The sequence below is a fragment of the Erinaceus europaeus genome, chromosome 10, assembly GCF_950295315.1.
Source record: "Erinaceus europaeus chromosome 10, mEriEur2.1, whole genome shotgun sequence".
NCBI classification, from domain to species: domain Eukaryota; kingdom Metazoa; phylum Chordata; class Mammalia; order Eulipotyphla; family Erinaceidae; genus Erinaceus; species Erinaceus europaeus.
The window spans coordinates 114424475-114442592 of record NC_080171.1 but is presented as its reverse complement, the minus strand read 5'-3'; the positions used below and the strand labels follow the sequence as shown (position 1 = coordinate 114442592).

The window sequence follows — 18118 nt, the reverse complement described above, 5'->3', positions numbered from 1 at the left end:
GTTGAAAAACCATCATTTTCTCATTGAATTGTACTGGCACCCTTGTCAAAAATAAATTGAGCGTAAATAGTTTTTTTCTGAACTCTGGATTCAATCCAATCCCATTGCCTTTAGATTTGTCTTTCTAAAGCTGGCCCCACTCGGTTTGGATCACCATGACTTGGTGCTAAGTTTTGAAACAGGGAAGTGTGACTCCTTCAAGCTTCTTCTTCTTCTTCTTCTTCTTTTCGAGATCATTTTTGTCAGGGCTCTTCAGGCTCCTCTGCATTTCCATATGCATTTGGGGGTCAGCTTGTCAGATTCTGCAAAGGTTCTGGCTGATGTTTCAAGTCTGAGCAGAATCCAAGTACTGCTTCTGCTTCTGCTTCTGCTTCTGCTTCTGCTTCTGAGCAGTGTCAGCCCCCAGTCCACTCAAGTCATCTTTTCCACTGACTTAGGACTTCTTTCATTTCTTTCAGTCTGTTTTACAGGTTTCAGAGTCTAAGTTTCGCACCACTTATATTCAAGTTAGATCCGAGCATCTTATTCGCCATGATATCATTGTAAATGGAATTGGAGTTTTCGTTTTGTTTGGTCTGGTCACTTGACCCTGACTGTTGCTTGTGCTGGGGAATCGACCCCAAAACCTCTTGCATGTGTGCAGAATTTGCTTTCTCACTTTCACTTTCAGTTTGCTCATAGCTCCTGAGACACAGTGGGTTTTGCTTTTGACCGTATACCTGCAGTTCCTGTTGGACTCATGTATTCTCATAGATTTTTTTTTAGCAGGTTTCCTGGGGGTTTCTAGATACAAGATCATACTTCTCTTCCCCCCCCCCCAACTGGATGCCTTTAATCTCTTTCCTAATTGCCCTTCCCCCTGGTTTGGTTTCTTTTTGTTTGTTTGTTTTTATTTTCCGAGATCACTATTCAGTTCTGGTTTATGGTGGTGCTGGGGATTGAACCTGCAATCTTGGAGCTTCAGTCATTCAAGTCTTTTGCAGAACATTATGCTGTGTTCCCTACCTGTCTCCTGGTTTTTGAGCTGTCTTTTTTGATTTTCCCATTCTTGTCTACTGGGATTGTGTTAGTCTATGAGCTGTACACACAGGAGACACTTGGTTACATGTATGTTACAGATACCTACTCGACCCTTATTTTGCCATTAAATTAGGATTCAGGTTCAGCCATCCTGAATGGCAGCTCATGCTGAGTGACAGGCCCTATCCCTATGTGTATGCCTATCCCTGTGGCCTGTGTTCCCCACTCCCAAATGGAATCTGCCTGCGCCATTTGAAGGACATTCACTCCCCAGCCACCACAGATGCCCTGGGAGTAGATTTTGAAAGTCGATTCCGCAGGGGTTGCTGGACAATTGGCCATCGATTGGGAAGAGTTCAGGTATGTTCCACATTCTGGATGAAGAATCTGGGGACCGACCACCAGCAAAGTTAAACCGAACAGTATGTTAAGTGAACAGTTTGGGAAGCACGGAAATGATCTGGGGCAGGTGGACTGAATGGGCCACAGGCAGAGGACGGTCCTGGCAGAGGACAGGTGAAGGCATGTCTGGGGCACAGTGGAATGACTGGTCTGCAGCCTGCCTTCCTTGCCATCATCACAGCTAGTAGGGCCTGTGTACCATCAGAGGCGACAGGGATGCCAACAGGGACACCCACGTGACAGGACTCACTGCTGTGAATATAGCTGCTGTACACTTCTTCCTCGGTGTGCTGTGTTGAGTGACAGATGTCCCAGAGAACTTTGCACGTGTGTCTGTGTGCATGTCTGCACGTACACGTGTGCGAGGGTGTACCCCGCTCCACTGCATAGAAGATGTCCACCTATGCTGAACAGCTCAAAGCAAACAACCTGGTACAGAGATCCCAGCAACAATTCATAATCATTTCCTTTGACTAGTTGCTCAACTGCACACATAAGGCTCTTAATATACTGGACGGAGCTCCTTGCCTACAAAGTACAAGGGGAACCGCGCTTGCGTCCTTGCTGAATCTGTGAACCTGTAAAACCTGCTATCTTTTACTCCCCTCCCATTTGAAAAGGTGGGGTGGGAATCAGCCCTCAGTGTGGAAGTTGTTGTTTTCTTTCTTTCTTTCTTTCTTTCTTTTTCTGTCTGCCCAGTGAGAGTTAGCTTTTGCCCATGTCTGTTGGCCATTTGTACGGCTTTGTGACTTGCCTCTTGACATGTTAGTTCATTCTATTTACTGGGATATTCAGTTTTCATTGAGACATCAGATCTTTGGAAATTAAGTCTGCCTAGCCTTTGTTCTGTTTCCCAAGTATCTTTCCCTAATTCTTCTCATCTGACTGTTGGTTTTTTTTTTTAATTTTTTTAATATTTATTTTATTTATTTTTTCCCTTTTGTTGCCCTTGTTGTTTTATTGTTGTAGTTATTATTGTTGTTGTTGGATAGGACAGAGAGAAATGGAGAGAGGGAGGGGAAGACAGAGAGGAGGAGAAAAAGACAGACACCTGCGGACCTGCTTCACCACCTGTGAAGCGACTCCCCTGCAGGTGGGGAGCCGGGGTTCGAACCGGGATCCTTACGCCGGTCCTTGTGCTTTGTGCCACCTGCGCTTAGCCCGCTGTGCTCCCTGACTGTTGGCTTTTCAGTTAGAATATTTGCTTTTCAGTTGGCGGTCCACTCTGTCCCCATTTTCCCTCTTTGCTCTGGCTTTGCCCCGGGAGCCACGCCGACATGGTTATTGTGCGGCTCCTTTCATCGTCTCCTGATGCACGGTTTTCGTTTCAGCACCGGTCTCCAGAACATCTAGAGTTCACTGAAGTGGACATCAGCTGGGTCTTTGTCCCCACGTCACTGGTCACGTGAACACCACTCCCAGGGTGGCCCTGTGACCTTCTCCAGAGCGCCTCCTGACTGTTGGGCAGCAGGCTGGGGCCTCAAGCCATCTTACCTCTCCCCCTCCCTAGGCACATGTGCCCAAATGCAGCCACCTCCGCGGGGTTCCATCCAAGTCATTCGTGGTGACGGCGCTTCTGTGGGCACGGTCATCGTGTTCCACTGCCCTGCGGGTCACCAGATGCTGGGGTCCGGCCTCCTCACCTGCTCCTGGAAAGGGAGCACCGCGGAGTGGTCTTCAGGGACACCCACGTGCAAGTGTGAGCTGCCCCTGGGGGGCGGAGGGGTACCGGATCCCTTCCTGTGGGTGGTGTGGGTGTCACAGAGAAGGCAGGATGGGTGCTAGTCGTGGCTGGGCTTGTGTTTAGGATGCTGATCTGAGAGTTACTGGCTCTACCACTGACTTAGCCTGTTACCTCCAAGATGTTGCCTGGGCTGTGTGAGTGGCATCTAAGTGAGTTGACGTGTTCATCCTTTCATTTTTTCATTATGCATGTCCTTGATTCATTTATGACAGCCCTTGATAGGATATTGTGTAGCTTTTTAAAATTTTATTTATTTATTATTGGACAGAGAGAGAAATTGAGAAGGGAAGGAGAGACAGAGAGGGAGAGAGACAGAGAGACACCTGCAACTCTGCTTCCCTACTCATTAAGGTTTCCCCCTGCAGATGGGGACCAGGGCCTTGAACCTGCATCCTTGTTTGTGCACAGTAATGTGTGCGCTTAACTAGGTGCACCACCACTGGGCAAAGCTCCCTGGGAGCTGTTGGGTCTGGGCGGACTAGCCCAGGACTGTTCTGTCTCCTCACAGCCGTACCACCGCAAGACATGTTTGGCTTCAAAGTGGCTGTGATCGCCTCCATCGTCAGCAGCGCCATCATCCTGCTCATGTCCGTGGCCTTCCTCACCTGCTGCCTGATGAAGTGCGTGAAGAGGAGTGAGCGACAGCATGCTGACAGGTATGCTGTCCTTGCTGTTGCAGGCCCTCCTGGGAGGCAGCTCTGCTACCTGGAGCCCTGACTGCATGGGGTCAGCATCCCGATGCTGGTACCCAGGTTCCTGCTCTCACGGTCGTTGCTGAGGCAGTCACAGGCGTTGTGATATCCTGTCTGTGGAAATGGTGGCTTGTGCTCTGCGTGGCTGGGGTGTAGGGCCGATAGACCTCTGGTTAACTTCAGCCCACAGACAGAATCTTTATACTGTAATTAAAAAATGTTTTAGGGAGTCGGGCAGTGGCACAGTGGGTTAAGCGCAGGTGGTGCAAAACGCAAAGACCAGCATAAGGATCCCGGTTTGAGTCCCTGGCTCCCCACCTGCAGAGGAGTCGCTTCACAGGCTGTGAAGCAGGTCTGCAGGTGTCTGTCTTTCTCTTGCCTTCTCTGTCTACCCCTTCTCTCTCCATTTCTCTCTGTCCTGTCCAACAATGACGACAACAGTAACAACCACAATAACAACTACAACAATAAAACAACAAGGGCAACAGAAGGAAATAAATAAATAAATAAATATTAATAAAAAATTAAAAACAAAAAAATGTTTTAGCTTTGGTGTTTTGCACAAAAGTAAAGGACTCTGGGGGTGGGGGTGGAGGAGTGTTGAGGTCCTGGGACATGGCGGTGGAGGAGGACCTAGGTGGGGGGTTAGAATGTTATGTGGAAAAGTGAGACATGTTGCACATGGACCAGCTACAGTGTTTTACTGTTGACTATAAAAAATTAATCCCCCTAATAAAGGAAAAATATTTTAGCAAGGAGAGATAGCATAATGGCTGTGCAAAGAATCTGCCATGCCTGAGGCTCCGAAGTCCCAGGTTCAGCCCCCCTGAACCACTGTAAGCCAGATCTGAGAAGTGCTCAGATAGAAAATAAACAAATACATCTCTTATCCTGGGAGGTGGTGGGTGCAGTTGCTAGAGTGTTGAACTTGCAAGCATGAGGTCCTAGGTTCAGTCTCTGGCATTAAATATGCTACAGTTATGCTCTGGTTCTCTCTCTCTCTCTCTCTCTCTCATTCCTAAATAAGTAACTCTTTAGTTAAAAAAAAATTAACAGGAGGGAGCACGGAACTTTGGTGGTTGGTGTAGAAGTGTATCCTTATAATCTTACAGACTTGTAAACTATTTTTTTTATAAAAAGGAAACACTGACAAAATCATAGGATAAGAGGGGTACAACTCCACACAGTTCCCACCAGAAGAACTCTGTATCCCATCTCCTTCCCTGATAGCTTTCCTATTCTTTATCCCTCTGGGAGTATGGACCCAAGGTCATTGTGGGGTACAGAAGGTAGAAGGTCTGGCTTCTGTAACTGTTTCCCCACTGAACATGGGCGTTGACAGGTGGATCCATACTCCCAGCCTGCCTCTCTCTTTCCCTAGTGGGCAGGGCTCTGGGGAAGTGGAGCTCCAGGACATAATGGTGGGGTTGTCTGTCCAGGGAAGTCTGGTTGGCATCATGCTAGCATCTGGAACCTGGTGGCTGAAAAGAGAGTTAACATACAAAGCCAAAGAAATTGTTGACCAATCATGGACCTAAAGGCTGGAATAGTGCAGATGAAGAGTTGCGGAGGGGAGGGGGTATCCTCCATTTTGTTGATGGCTAGTGGCATATTTTAGTTATATTCCAAAGGGCCTGTGGCTATACTAGTTTTTTTTTTTCTTTTTTTCCATGATCCTGAAATCTGATATGCTGGTGGATCCAAGTTATTGTCTGGGGAAATGATGTCATGGCTGGGAAAAGGACCAGAAAGCTGGATCAGGGAAGAGAGTAGCTCCCTAATATGGGAAAGGGGTATAAATATTGTTGACTGTAAACCCCATAGATTTGATCTGATCTGGGGCCCATATTCAGCTTAGGAGCTTATGTGACTTCTGCATCCCTGTAGATCTGAGCTCACATTCTGTGGTCATGACTTGTAAACTATTATTAAGTTACTAGTTAAAAACATATTTAAAAAAACCTCTTGTCAGATGACCAAGTGGGGTTTGTATTATGTGGAAAACAGAAATGTTATGCATGTACAAACTATTGTCGAACTATTTACTGTCGAATGTAAAACATTAATCCCCCAATAAAGAAAGTAAGGAAAAAAAAAACCTTTTAGGTAGGAAGTAGGACAGAGAGAAATTGAGAGGGGATGGGATGAGATGGGGGTGATACCTTTAGCACTTCCTCACGCCTTGTGGAGTTTCCCCTGTGCAGGTGGGGACAAGGGTTTGAACCAGGGTCCTTGAGCATGGTAATGTGTGTGCTTAACTGGGCATGCCACTGCCCAGCCCCAAAACATTCAAAAATTTTAATTATAAAATAGTTATAACAAAGAAACTTAGCATTTTAGTCACTTAAGTGTATAGTTCATAGGCATCACTTATATTCCCAAAGCTTTGCAGCCATGGGCCTGGCCCATGTCTAGAACTCTCTGTCGTGTCTTTGTGACAATTCACAGGCACGCAGCCACACTGCTGTTTGCCAATCATCCTGAGCAGCAGAGCTGAGGACTCACAGTCATGATGCCGTGACCACCATGCCCCAGTGCTTACTGTGGGCCCTGCGGGGCCAGAGCAAAGGTCAGGCATAGTCCTGGACACAGAAGCGCATGATGTCCCTCCCCACCCCCATCTCTCTCCAGGGCCACCCAGCTGTGGCTTCAGTTGCGAGGGGAGGACCTAGAGACAGTGCAGGCCGCCTACCTGGGCCTCAAGGGCCTGCACAACAGCAGCCGTGGAGAGTCCGGCAGCCGACCCAGCCAGGCACATGATAACCACAGCTTCACCAGGTATGGGCCTGGGGTGCGGGGTGAAGGGGGTCCTGGCTCAGTCAGGACGCCGGGTGTGTGGACCAGAATTCTGCCTCCACAGCTCCAGTACTGTGTGCCGTACTCACCAGGCCAGAGCTCAGTCCTTCTGCACCCACATGACAGTGCACCTAGTACTCAGAGGCGCACCCAGTACTCAGAGGCTCACCCAGTACTCAGAGGCTCACCCAGTACTCAGAGGCGCACCCAGTACTCAGAGGTGCACCCAGTACTCAGAGGCTCACCCACTATTCAGAGGCGCACCCAGTACTCAGAGGCTCACCCAGTACTCAGAGGCTCACCCAGTACTCAGAGGCTCACCCAGTACTCAGAGGTGCACCTAGTACTCAGAGGTGCACCCAGTACTCAGAGGTGCACCCAGTACTCAGAGGTGCACCCAGTACTCAGAGGTGTACCTAGTACTCAGAGGTGCACCCAGTACTCAGAGGTGCACCTAGTACTCAGAGGTGTACCTAGTACTCAGAGGTGTACCCAGTACTCAGAGGTACCCACTGTGTCTGTATCTGGAATCAAACCTGAAGAGAAGTTGAAGCTTCAGAACCCTCAGGGCTTCTGGGTATGTGCCGGATTTGCGCCCCCCCCCCTCTCTCCGTGTGTGTGTGTGTGTGTGTGTGTGTGTGTGTGTGTGCGCGCGCGCGACGTGCACGCATGTATGTGTATGGCCCTTTCTCTCCCTGTTCATCTCTACTCATCTTTATTTATTTATTATTGGATAGAGGCAGAGAGAAATTGAGAGGGGAGAGGGAGAGAGACAGAGAGACATCTGCAGCCCTGTTTCACCACTTGTAAAACTTTCCCTCTGCAGGTGGGGACCAGGGACTTGAACCCTAGTCCTTGTGAACTGTAATGTGTGCCCTTAACCAGGTGTGCCAACACCTGACCCCTCGTCATTTTTATTTATTTATTTATTCTCTTTTGTTGCCCTCGTTGTTTTATTGTTGTAGTTTTTATTGTTGTCGTCGTTGCTGGATAGGACAGAGAGAAATGGAGAGAGGAGGGGAAGACAGAGAGGGGGAGAGAAAGACAGACACCTGCAGACCTGCTTCACCACATGTGAAGCGACTCCCCTGCAGGTGGGGAGCCGGGGGCTTGAACCAGGATCCTTAAGCCAGTCCTTGCGCTTTGCGCCACCTGTGCTTAACCCGCTCCGCTACCGCCCGACTCCCCCTCGTAATTTTTTAAGGATATATTTATTTATGAAAGGAAGAAAGAGAGCAAGATCATCACTCTGCTGGGGATCAAACTTGGGACCTTATTCTTGAGAGTCCAGTGCTTTATCCATTGTGTTATCTCAGGTTACTGTACTTATCTCTCTGAAAACACACACACACGTTTTTTTCAGAGGGAACCACACATGCATGATTCCACTGCTCCCAGGAGACATTATTTTTCCCTAGGTAGAGGGTGGGGTATAGAGAAGAGGGGACAGGTAGTAGCATAGCTGGTTAAGCACACATAGCACAAAGTGCAAGGACTGGCACACGGATCCCAGTTCAAGTCCCTGGCTCTCCATCTGCAGGGGCATCGCTCCACAGCAGTGGTGAAGCAGGTCTGCAGGTGTCTTTCTCTCCCCCTCCCTGTCTTTCCCTCTTCTCTGGATTTCTCTTTGTCCTATCCAACAAAAACAACAATGACAACAAAATGGGGCAAAAAAGTAGTTTCTGTGGTCTGGGAGGTGGTGCAGTGGATAAATCAGTGGACTTTCAAGCATGAGGTCCTGAGTTCAATCCCTGGCAGCACATGTACCGGAGTGATGTCTAGTTCTCTCTTTCTCTCCACCTTTCTCATTAATAAATAAAATATAAAAATTATAAGAAAGGGAGTTGGGTGGTAGCGCAGTGGACTAAGCACACATGGCACAAAGCGCAAGGACTAGCGTAAGGATCACGGTTCGAGCCCCCGGTTCCCCACCTGCAGGGGAGTGGCTTCACAGGCAGTGAAGCAGGTCTGCAGGTGTCTGTCTTTCTCTCCCCCCTCTGTCTTCCCCTCCTCTCTCCATTTCTTTCTGTCCTATCCAACAACAACGACATCATTAACAACTATAACTACAACAGTAAAACAACAAGGGCAACTAAAGGGAATAAATGTTTTTTTTAAAAAATTATAAGAAAAAAAGAAAAGAGAGAGAGGAGACATACCATGAAGCTTCCCCTTTTGCGGGGTGCCCTGAAACCCAGGCCCTCGCACATGGACGCTCCACCAGGTCAGCCATCTCCCAACCCCCCCCAACACACACATGTTCTCCAGAAACAGTCCATGATATTCTCTCTGACATTTTTTCCCCCATTTTGAGGCATCTACCCTTGACTGATTTGGGGCTGCAGATAGAAACATTTCCCAGGTGACTACCAGCTTTGCGTGCGCACCTGTATCCCAGTGCTGCTTACCTTTGACTGGAGGTTTTGACTAGAGACTGCTATACTGTAGTGTGCCCGGGGGCGGGGGGCAGGGCTGGTCAGAGCATGACAAGGTCACCTTTCCCCTCGTGTGCCTGCAGATCGGGGTCTTGGGCAGAGCAGCCCCCATGGCAGATGAAGAGGAAACTGAGGAGGGGTCATGACCTGAAAGAAGGTCCATCCCTGTGATCCTGCCAGAATCATTCACTGCCTGCACCTGCGTTGTTACAAGATAGTGATTTTAATTCATTTGCAGTCCCCTCTACCAGGGAGGAGGAGGAGGAGGAGAAGCTTTTCTTTGTTTGTTCCTCTTCATTTTGGTGTTCTTTATTCTCAATGTTATTGATTTCTGCCCTAACTTTAGTGATTTCTGACCTTCTGGTTGCTTTAGGGTTCCTTTGTTGTTCTTCTTCTAGGTCTTTAAGATGTGCAATCAGGCTGTTTATTTGTGCTTTTTCTTGTTTCCTAATGTGTGCTTGTATAGCTATGAACTTCTCTCTTAGGACTGCTTTAGCTGTGTCCCAAATGTTTTGATAGCTTGCGTCTTCATTTTCATTGAAGTCTCGAAACATTTTGATTTCTTCCTTGATTTCCTCTTTGACCCAGAAGTTGTTAGGAAGTGTACTGTTGAGCTTCCACATTTTGGGATTGTTACTAATCTTTTGTTGATTGTTAAGTGTTAGTTTAATTCCACTGTGGTCTGAGAAGATGCTTGGGATGATTTCAATGCTCTTGAATTGGCTGATGCTGTCTTTGTGGCCTAATATATGGTCTGTCCTTGAGAATGACTCGTGGATTTGAGTAAAATGTGTATTCCAGTTTCTTGGGATGAGTGACTCTGAAAATGTCCAATAGTTCCAGTTTATCTATCTCTTCATTTAGCTCCCTTATGTCTTTATTGATTTTCTTCCTGGATGATCTGTCAAGTTGAGAGAGTGGGGTGTTGAAGTCCCCTACTATGACTGTGTTGCTGTTAATATATTGCTGTAGCTCTTTCAGTAGACGTTTGATGTATTTAGATGGCTTCTCATTGGGTGCATAGATGTTAATAATTGTTAAGTCCTCTTGATTGACTGATCCTCTGAGCATTAAGTAGTGTCCATTCCTATCTTTTTTAATCTTATCTACTTTAAAGTCTATCATGTCAGATATGAGCATAGCTGTTCCTGCTCTTTTTTGTGGGCCATTGGCTTGTATGATAGTTTTCCATCCTTTCACTTTGAGGCTGTGTTTGTCTTGTTGAGTTAGGTGGGTTTCCTGTAGACAACATATTGTTGGGTTGTGTTTTCTGATCCATCTTCCTACTCTGTGTCTTTTAATAGGTGAATTCAGGCCATTGACATTTATTGATATCAAAGATTGAAGATATTTTAACGCCATTCTTATAGAGTTTTAGAGTGTTTTGATATATGTCCTATTTGTGGTGGTCTGACTGTTTATAGGAGACCTTTCAGAACTTCTTTCAGGGCAGGCTTGGTGATAGTTGATTCCTTCAGCTGTTGCTTGTCTGAGAAGGTTTTGATGCCTCCATCTAGTCTGAATGACAGTCTAGCAGGATATAGTATTCTTGGCTGAAAGCCTTTCTCCTTGAGCACTCAATAGATATCTTGCCATTCTCTTCTGGCCTGTAGTGTTTGTATGGAGAAGTCTGCTGCTAATCTTTTGGGTTTTCCTTTGTAGGTGACTCTTTGGTTTTCTCTTGCAGACTTGAGGATCCTTTCTTTATCCTTATTCCTTTCCATTCTAAGTATGATATGTCTTGGTGTCTTTAGGTCTGGGTTAATTCTGTTTGGAACCCTCTGGGCTTCTTGAATCTTTATGTCTTTGATGTTGTCTAGACTAGGGAAGTTTTCAGCTATTATGGCCTGGAAAATGCTTTCTTCCTCTCCTTCTCTTTCTTCCTCTGGTATGCCAATAATGTGTATATTGTTTCTTTTGAAGTCATCCCATAGGACTCTGTTGTTGTTTTCAGCATCTCTTAATCTCTTTTTGAGATCTCTTACTTCTTTTTTAGTTGTCTCTAATTCATCCTCAGTCTTGCTAATTCTGTCTTCAGCCTAATTGATCCTATTCTCTCTGCCCTCTACTGTTTTCTGGAGTTCATCTATTTTGTTGCCCTGCTCTGATACTGTTTTAGCTTGTTCAGCTAGTTGCCTTCTTAGCTCAGCGATTTCAGCTTTCAGCTCTCTAATAACCATGAGATAATTAGTATTTTCTTCCATAGTCTCATTTGTTGTTCCTGTATTTCTGATTACAATTTTTTCAAATTCTTTACTCACTCCTGTTATTATTTCCTTAGCTAATATTTGGATGTTGAACTTGTTATTTTGTGCTTCACCCTCTGGAGGACTTTTAGCTGGACTCTTGTCCTGGTTCGAGTCTCCAATATTTTTTCTTGTTGTTTTAACCATTTTATATATTATGTTATGAGTTCCCTTTATCAGTACTTTTCAAATTATTGATGACTATTGCCTGGATTGACTTGTGTCTAAGTAAGTTAATTAAAGGGTTCACAGTGGTGGAAGTTAACAGTTGTTTCAATAGTATTTTAATCCCTGAGTTGGAGCTCAGTGGTTTAAAAGCCTCTTTTTTTTTTTTTTTTTCCTTCCCTGTAGGCTATGGGCTGAGGGCTTTTAAACTATCAATAGACTTCTTAGCTTAATCACTGACTCCTGACCAAGAGATAAAGCAGGATGTGGCAGAGATAATCCTGTCGTTATGCAAAGAGACTTTCACAGCCCCTCAGCTATGCCACCGAGGTATAGGTCTTCTCCTGAGTTTCCCGGTTAGATCTCTGTCCCCTGGTGTCCCTCCCTGTTGCTGCTCCAGATTCTGAGGGCAGTAGCAATGGAGATTCAGAGTTGCACTTGGTGAGTCTCTGGAGAGTCCTCTCCTCCCTTCAGCTGTCCCCTTGTTGGTGGAGCAGACTGGAGGTGGTGTCTCAATTGATTAACTGCTGGACTGTTAGCAGTCACTTAATCTCTCCTTATGCTCCTCTCTCCTCTTTGTCACCAGCCACACGTGTTTGTACTCACCGGGTGATTTAGTGGGTTCCTGTGATCATTCTAGTCCTGTCTTGTTTTGGTCCCTGGTGGTCTCCTTTGGTATTCCTAGTTGATCAGGGAGAGGAGAGGAGAGGAGAGGAGAGGAGAGGAGAGGAGAGGAGAGGAGAGGAGAGGAGAGGAGAGGAGAGAAAGCGATCTGCTGCTGCTCATAGCTCTGCCTCCAAAAGTCCTCCCTCATTTTGGCGTTCTTTAATACTGATCACAGGGAGCTATTTGATATTCTGAAGTTTATTTGGGGGAGTTTCACCAGGACTCAGAAGGAGGGGAAACAAGGCTGTGGTCTCCTGTCCTGCCCCTGCATGATTCCACTGCTCCCAGGAGACATTATTTTTCCCTAGGTAGAGGGTGGGTTATGGGGGGGTGGTAGTGAAGCTGGTTAAGTGCACATGGCACAAAGTGCAAGGACTGGCACAAGGATCCCGGGTCTTGCCACCAATCTCCCTCTGTCGCTTGGATGCACATTTCCTGCCTCTGCTCTTTCAGCAGTGGGCACCCGGGTCCCCCTGGTTATATGTTGTGCTTCTAGCAACTCTTTTCTCCCCAAGGTACTTGGGACATTGTATCCCTCAACCACAAAAAAAAAAAAGCTTCTGTGCCTGCTATAAGTGCCTTACTGGAGGGGTGAGGCTTTCGGACTCTAGTGCATGGTGTGGGGGCAGATTGGCCTGCCCACCAACATCCCGTTAGACTGGGGAAGGGAAGGGAGGATTGTACTCTCTGCTTCCTGTGACCCTCCTGACAGGCCTCCTGGCTTATGAGGAAAAGACACATACACACACGCACATACATGCACACGCGCGTGTGCGCACGCACACGCACACACACTCTTATTAAGGACGACATTGGGTTTGAACTCAGGCTGGCTAGCTCTGAAATCCATGAATTTGCCACTAAACTAAGTTTTCTTCACTAAATGCTTCATTCACTTACTCACTGAACTTCTTTATTTATTTTATTGCCACCAGGGTTGTCACTGGAGCTTGGTGCTGGCACTACAAATCTACCACTCCTAGTGGCCATTTCTCCTTCTCCTCCTCCTCCTTTTCCTTCTTCTCCTCCTTCTTCTTCTTCTCCTCCTTCTCCTTCTTCTTCTCCTTCTTACTCTCCTTCTTCTCCTCCCCCTCCTCCCCCTCCTCCTTCTTCTTATTTACCAGAACACTGTTCAGTTCTGGCTTATGGTGGGGGGATGTTGGAGCCTCAGGCATGAGAGTCTGTTTACATAACCATTATGCTATCTACTCTCCTCCCCTTCTTCTTCTTTTTTTTTTTTTAGATAGGACAAAGAGAAGAGAGAGAGAGAGAGAGACCTGCAGATCTGTTTCACCAGTCGTGAAGTGGATCCCCTGCAGATGGGGAATCAGGGCTGAAACCCAGGTTTTTGCGCTTGGTAATATGTGCACTTAACCAGATGTGCACCATATGTGCACCACCTCCCGGCCCCCTCAGTGAACTTCTTCATACATCATAGAGCTCTTGTGAGAATTAGATGTGGGTATAAGCAATAATTTCAGAAGGCTTCCTGGAGGAGATGGTGCCTAAAAGTGAAAAAAAAAACTGAGGGACTCCTGTCTTGGGGTAGAGTGGGGGAAGGAGCAGCCTTGCAGAAGCAAGCAGGTAGAAAGTAAGACTAGTGTGGGTAGCTACGGCCAGGTGGACAGGGGGAAGGCCAGGTGAGTGGGTGGGTGGGATGGCCAGGCAGATGGGGACAAGAAGGGTGGCTGGGTGGGCCTGGGAGATGGGCTGTCTGGGGTCCTGGGGAGCTGCAGATGAACTGAGGGGACAGCAGATAGTTGTATCACTAGAAGAAGACTCAGCAGAAGTGGAGGTACCCCCAAGCCTTGATGTTCCTGGAGCTCCACTGGCTCTTCTCTGCTTGGGACACAGCTGATAGTAAACAGACTCTTTTCCCCAGCTCACATCTCCTCTCTCTGCAGTGACCTTGGTGATGGGACCAGAGAAGTGCCTGGTGTGGCCCACAGCACGAACAAGGCCCCCTGGGTGCCAGGGCCCAGTGCTCTGTGCCCCAGCAACCCCACCAGCTCCCACTGCACCCACTCGGCGAACCTAGGGCAGTTTGTGCCTGCCCACAGGCCCACCGCGGGAAGGCCCAGACAGCACACAGCCTACCTCCTGGGGTGATCAAGGCTGAGCCCCCAGCATCCCCTTCACACCCGAAAGGCCGGGCCATCTTACGAGTTGACAGCGGACGTTTCATCCAGTGTCTGGCTGATTGTTCAATAGAGTCGGCTTCTGGCTTAGGAAGCCAAGCTGGGGGCCTCAGGCGGGGTCCTGTCCTAGGAGCGCCCAGCGGCAGAAGCTTTTATAGCTCAGCTCCCTCAGCCACTATGGTTCACAGACTCAGCCGCAGTCTCCCTCTGCCTGGTTCCCAGAAAGACATTTTTAAGCCAGTTTAGTCTTGTGTAATGGAGCAGGAGAACAGATCTGCCCAGCCACTGCAGAGGTTTCTTTTACAGGGGGTGCTGCCTGTGATGGGGGCTTGGCTGTGGCTGGCTTCTGTCTCTGTAGAGTTGCTGGTGAGAGGTGTGAAGTAGTTCTTTCTACTGCTGAAACAATACAGAGTAAAAGTCACTGTCTTTGTTTCCAGTCCCTCCCCCTTTCCCGCAGAACATCAGGCCCCAGTGCTGCTGCAAGTTGCCTCTGACCACCTGGACTGCTGGTCTCCTGACAGCCTCCACCGCCCCTCTGAGGTGGTATGGTCAGCTGGTGGCTGGCAGGCTTACACACGTCCCATTAGCCCAGATCATGCCGGGTCCCCGGCCACCTCTAATGGGCTGGGCCTCTGCCCTATGGTGAGAGTCCTTCTGCATCCTATTCCACCAGGAAGCAGCGGGGGCTCTGCTTCTGGGGTGAGTGCTGGTTTGACAGCTGGTGGTACAGTCATGCCTAGCCAATCTTTCAGATTACACTGAGAGATTACCATCCATGTGTTCTGCTTTTTCAGGGGGAAAGGTGGCGGCGAATAACCAGGGCTTTATCCCTCTGAGTCTTTTTTAGTTTTTCTCCCCCCTTTGGTCGTCACTGGGATTTCATTGCTCCAAGCCAACCCCCCCAAAAAAAAAAAAAAAAAAAAACAGAGACTGAAAGAAAGATGCCACAGCACTGAAGCTTTGTTCAGTGCAGTAGGGGTTGGGCTCAGACCTGGGTTGTGCCCAGGACAAAGCAAGCGCACTAGCCTAGTGAGCTGTTCTGTCAGCCCTGAGGTGATGAGAGGGGACGTGCCACCCCCTCCAGTGCTGTACAACCAAGGAAACCTGGTCGTGCACCTTGCAAAACACTGTCCAAGTGAGTGGCTTCACAGGCTCTGCTCCTTTTTTTTTTTGAAAGGGAGAAACCAGAGTCGCCTGTAGTGTGCTAGGCTGGAATCTGGGTCTAGAGCACATGCATGATCAGGCATGCACTCTACCAGGTAAGCTGTCTCTAAGGTCCCTTTTGACACGATGAGAATTCATTTGTTGCTTTTTTTTTTTCTTTCAAGACAGAGAGGCACAGAAGGAGAGAGAAGGAAAGAGATCACAGCGCCGAAGCGTCCTTCAGTGCGGTGGGAGCCAGGCTTGAACCTGGGTCGTACACATGGCAAAGTAGCACAGTGTACAGATGAGCTACTTCACAGACCTTGTTTGCTCTGTTTGCTATGTCCTTGGGGTCACAGCCATACACACATATCTACCTGCCCGATGGCTCAGGGCTGCCTCTGGGCCCCTCAGTGTCCTTTCCTTGGTGAAGCTCCCCATCCTTCTTGGGCCAGTTAGAATCTGGCCTTCTGCCCCCCTTGACTTGCGGTGTGGGTTCTTAAGGGAAGTGGTGGAGTTCTGCCCCTTGAATTTCCCAGCTTCCCGCGGGGAGACCTCACAGCCAGATTGGGTGGGAGCTTGAGGAGAGGAGCCAGACAGCAACCAGTAGTTGTGAGGAAACAAGAAGCTACCCCCTGAAACCATATTTGTCCTGTTCTTCTGTCATTTACAAACAAGTTCTGGGCTCAAGAGGTGGTGCACTTGGTTGAGAACACATGCTATCCTTGTAAGGACTCAGGTTTCAAGCCCCCAGTCCCACTTACAAGAAGGAAGTTTCACAAGTGGTGAAGCAGTGCTGCAGGTATCTCTCTCTTCCTCTCTCTCTCTTAAAAATATTTATTTATTCTCTTTTGTTGCCCTTGTTTTATTGTTATAGTTATTATTATTGTTGTTGTTGTTGATGTTGTCATTGTTGGATAGGACAGAGAGAAATGGAGAGAGGAGGGGAAGACAGAGGGAGAGAGAGAGATAGACACCTGCAGACCTGCTTCACCACTTGTGAAGTGACTCTCCTGCAGGTGGGAGCCAGGGGCTCGAACCAGGATCCTTACTCTGGTCCCTGCACTTTGTGCCACCTGTGCTTAACCCACTGCCTGACTCCCTCTTTCTCTCATTTAAAAAAATATATTTTTATTTATTATTAGGTAGAGACAGAGAGAAATTGAAAAGGAAGGGGGAGATAGAGAGGGAGAGAGACAGAGAGACACCTGCAGCCCTGCTTCACCACTCATGAACCTTTCCTCCTGCAGGTGGGGACCAGGGGCTTGAACCTGGGTCCTTGAGCACTGTAACGTGTGCCCTTAACCTTAACCCTTAAGCCAGGTGTGCTGCTGCCTGGTCCCTTCTCTCTTCCTCTCTATCTCCCCTTAACTTCTCAACTTTGTATCCTATCAAATTAAAAATAATAAAAACAAGCAAAAAAAAAAAAAAACACACAAGTCCTAAACCTAAATCCAGTTCCACAGAGCAGTCTGTGTATCCTGGGACTCCGAGAGAGGCCTTCAGAGATGGACGCCTGGAGGGGCCATGCGGCGGCATGGCTGGTTAAGTGCTCGCATCACAGGGCACAAGGACCCAGGTTCAAGCCCCTGGTCCCCACCTGCAGGGGGAAAGATTCAGGAGGGGTGAAGAAGGGCTGCAGGTACCTCTGTCTCTATCTCCCCTCCCCTCACAATTTCTATCTCTACCCAATAAAAATAAATATATTTTTTAAAAAGTACACTTGGTAGTTCCATATTTGGCTATCACCCTGATGCTGTCATGGTGTTGATTTTTTTTTTTACAAGACGCGGAGAAATTGAGAGGGGGGGGGAAGATAGAGAAGGAGGGAAAGATAAACACCTGCAGACCAGCTTCACCACTTGTGAGGTGACCTCCCTGCAGGTGGGGAGCTGGGGGCTTGAACCCGGATTCTTATGTGGGTCCTTGTGCATCGTACTATGTGCAGTTATCCTGGTGCGCCACTGCCCAGCCCCCACCGTCATTGTTTTTCTGGGTGCTGTTCCGCTGGAGAGTGGTGCTCACACGCAGTGTCTTTCCCGGCGTGCTCCTGAGGAGATGCCGCTGCCCAAGCCCGAGTCTCACTGTGGGTCTCTGGTTAACTCTGCAGACTCCCAATTTTTCCAGAATTACAAGTCAGTGCCCTTGTACTCTGAGGGTCCAGCTAAGGGGTGGGAGGGTGGGGAAAGGTGAGGGTAACTTCTTTTTTTTTTCCTTTTCTTTTTTTTTTTGTTGTTTTGTTAATGATGTCGTCATTGGATAGGACAGAGAGAAATGGAGAGAGGAGGGGAAGACAGAGGTGGGGAGAGAAAGACACCTGCAGACCTGCTCCACCAACTGTGAAGCAACTCCCCTGTAGGTGAGGAGCCGGGGGCTTGAACCGGGATCCTTACCGTTCCTTGCGCTTCGCGCCTTCTGTGCTTAACCCGCTGCACTATTGCCCAACTCCCAAGGGTAGACCTCTTTTTATTTTACTGCAGAACTGGGGCCTTACACATGTGCCATTTCATTACTCTGGGCTGCTCTATGAGAGGAGGGACACCTAGCAGAGGAGCCCCCAGCAGTGTTGGGGAACCTCCCATGTGTTGCTGGGGCTCCAGTCTGGGCTGTGTTGATGGCGAGGCAGGCGCCCTCCCCAGTGAGAGGTCTCCAGCTATACTGACCCTGTATA

General features: G+C 48.1%; 1 protein-coding gene across 1 annotated transcript in view; it reads left to right on the top strand.

Moving 5' to 3' along the window:
- SUSD3 (sushi domain containing 3) overlaps positions 1-17596 on the top strand; it is a 31091-nt gene extending 13495 nt beyond the window's left edge. Inside the window, exons 2-5 of the mRNA XM_016190850.2 lie at positions 2933-3121; positions 3675-3822; positions 6490-6636; positions 14071-17596. Coding sequence (XP_016046336.1) covers positions 2933-3121; positions 3675-3822; positions 6490-6636; positions 14071-14275 — 689 coding nt within the window. The 3' untranslated portion in view covers positions 14276-17596. The remainder of the gene's footprint in view (positions 1-2932; positions 3122-3674; positions 3823-6489; positions 6637-14070) is intronic.
- The last annotated feature ends 522 nt before the right edge of the window (positions 17597-18118 follow it).